We start from the raw sequence: 2,162 nt of genomic DNA, 5'->3' as shown, positions 1-2,162 counted from the left end.
CCGCCCTGGACCACAGGATGATGGGCTTGGGCTTCCCCGTCACCTGGCACTGCAGCTCGATGGTGTCCCCCTCCCGTGTCACCAGCGGGGACTTCTCCTGGGGGACGGTCAGGTTGGGGGGGACTGCGGAGGAGAGGAGGGGGGTTGGACAGTCAGCACTGCAGGCACACCAGAGGGACTCCTGCGTGTCCTGGCATCAGAATCCCAGAATCCCAGAATCACCCAGGCTGGAAAAGACCTCTGAGATCATCCAGTCCAACCCAGGACCCAACCCCACCCCTGCCACCCAGCCCATGGCACTGATGCCACATCCAGCCTGTCCTTGGACACCGCCAGGGATGGGGAATCCACCCCCTCCCTGGGCAGCCCATTCCAGTGGCTGAGCACTCTCCATGGAAAGAATTCCTTCCTGATGTCCAACCTGACCCTCCCCTGGTGGAGCTCAAGGCTGTGCCCTCTTGTCCTACTGATGGGAGAAGAGAATGACCCCCCCCAGGCTCCCCACTCCTGCAGAGGGTGACAGGGTGTCCCCTGAGTTGGGAGGGACCCCCAGGGATCCAACCCTTAGTCCTCAGGAGCCACACCGTGAGCCAGAGAGGATCATCCAAACACTCCTGGAGCTCTGCCAGGCTCACTGAGGAGCAATTTATACCCACACAGCACAGGGCAGGGACTGCTCCAGTGTGGAATGTCGCTGTATTTATGGGACAAGGTTCTCAGGGGAGATTTGCCAGCCCTGGGTGACACTCAGTGACCTCCCTGAGTGTCTCTGTCCCAGCACTCAGAGCATCAGTCACAGCCAGCACTTCATCACTGCAACTTATGGCCTTCTTCTTTATGAGGATTTGGCACTAAAACCCCTTTATTTGGTACCAGACTGGCTGCTGGTTTTATCCAACTCCTGGGTAAATGGCTGTGCCACGAGGAGGAATTGTGCCAGTCCAGGAACCAGCTCAGAGTTCCAAACCTGCACGTGAAATGCAGTTGGTGCCTGGCACAGGTTTATCCATGAGGTATTTAATAAACACTGCCCACCCTCCTTTTCCTTTGGTGCCTCCAGAAAACATCCCTTATGGATCTTCTGTCCTGAGTTTAAATCAGGGACTTTCACAGCCACCAAAATGCTGCTTTCAGCTGCTTTGAGGGCTGTAATAACTCCTGTCTGGTGGGACCTGAAGGAGTGGGAATGGTTTTTCCACCGAAAAAGGGAAGAATAAATTATTTTCTGCTTCAAAATAAGAAGCATAAAAAAAAATAAAATTGAGAACAACTGCTTAATAAAACATTCCCAATATTAATAAAACATCACCCCTGTTCAGTTATGCCCTTGTGTGCCAGAGCAGGTTCTGAGCACAGGCCAGCTCCCAGGAGACCTGGATCACTGTGGAAACAGAGACCAAACTGGGGAACAGGAAATGTTCCAAGCAGGAAAATTATGTTTATAGAGGAAAGTGCAGGAAGGAGGCTCCTCCTGGACAATTTTCCAGCTCACCTGGCTCGTGGCTGAGTTCAAACAACACCCAGCCCTGTCTGGAGCAGCAAAACAGGCTGGGAGAGCTGGGGGGTTCACCTGGAAAAGAGAAGGATCCAGGGACACCTGAGAGCCCCTTGCAGGGCCTAAAGGGGCTCCAGGAGAGCTGGAGAGGGACTGGGGACAAGGCATGGAGGGACAGGACACAGGGAATGGCTTCCTACTTGAAAAGGTGGGATATTGGGCAGGAATTTCTGGCTAGGAGGGTGGGCAGGCCCTGGCACAGGTTGCCCAGAGAAGCTGTGGCTGCCCCTGGATCCCTGGAAGTGTCCAAGGCCAGGTTGGATGGGGCTTGGAGCAACCTGGGCTGGTGGAAGGTGTCACTGGATGGGCTTTAAGGTCCCTTCCAACCCAAATCAGTCTGGAATTCTCTGACTGAAACAGGGAAGGGATACAAACAAATTGAGGAGATGCTCCCCAGACATCCACAAGGTTCTTCTGGTTTAAAAAAAACTCCTTCAGGAGTTCATAAGATCATCATGAGAGGAGCAGCCAAACAAATTTAGTGTGTCCTTGAGGTGGGTGTGGAGAGGAAGGGGGGCAGAGCTGCCCAGCTGTTCCTGGGGGCTCAGGAGGATCTGCTGCTCGAGCACCTGGGCTGTGGGATGCAGGAAGGCACCAGCTGTGACCC

At 54.3% G+C, this 2,162-nt stretch overlaps 1 protein-coding gene across 1 annotated transcript in view; it reads right to left on the bottom strand.

The window, feature by feature from the left end:
- Positions 1–11: 11 nt before the first annotated feature.
- The window catches only part of LOC114070285 (MAM domain-containing glycosylphosphatidylinositol anchor protein 2-like), a gene marked incomplete at its 3' end in the record, with an annotated part of 164,138 nt that continues 161,987 nt past the window's right edge, over positions 12–2,162 (bottom strand). Inside the window, exons 9-10 of the mRNA XM_027907620.1 lie at positions 1,493–1,530; positions 12–123 (exon numbers count right to left, since the gene is read on the bottom strand). Coding sequence (XP_027763421.1) covers positions 12–123; positions 1,493–1,530 — 150 coding nt within the window. The remainder of the gene's footprint in view (positions 124–1,492; positions 1,531–2,162) is intronic.

Source organism: Empidonax traillii, unplaced genomic scaffold, assembly GCF_003031625.1.
Source record: "Empidonax traillii isolate 1590-97213 ecotype Southwest subspecies unplaced genomic scaffold, ASM303162v1 scaffold1500:size242321, whole genome shotgun sequence".
NCBI lineage: Eukaryota > Metazoa > Chordata > Aves > Passeriformes > Tyrannidae > Empidonax > Empidonax traillii.
The sequence above is the reverse complement of the archived record's forward strand: the minus strand, read 5'-3'. Positions and strand labels throughout refer to the sequence as shown.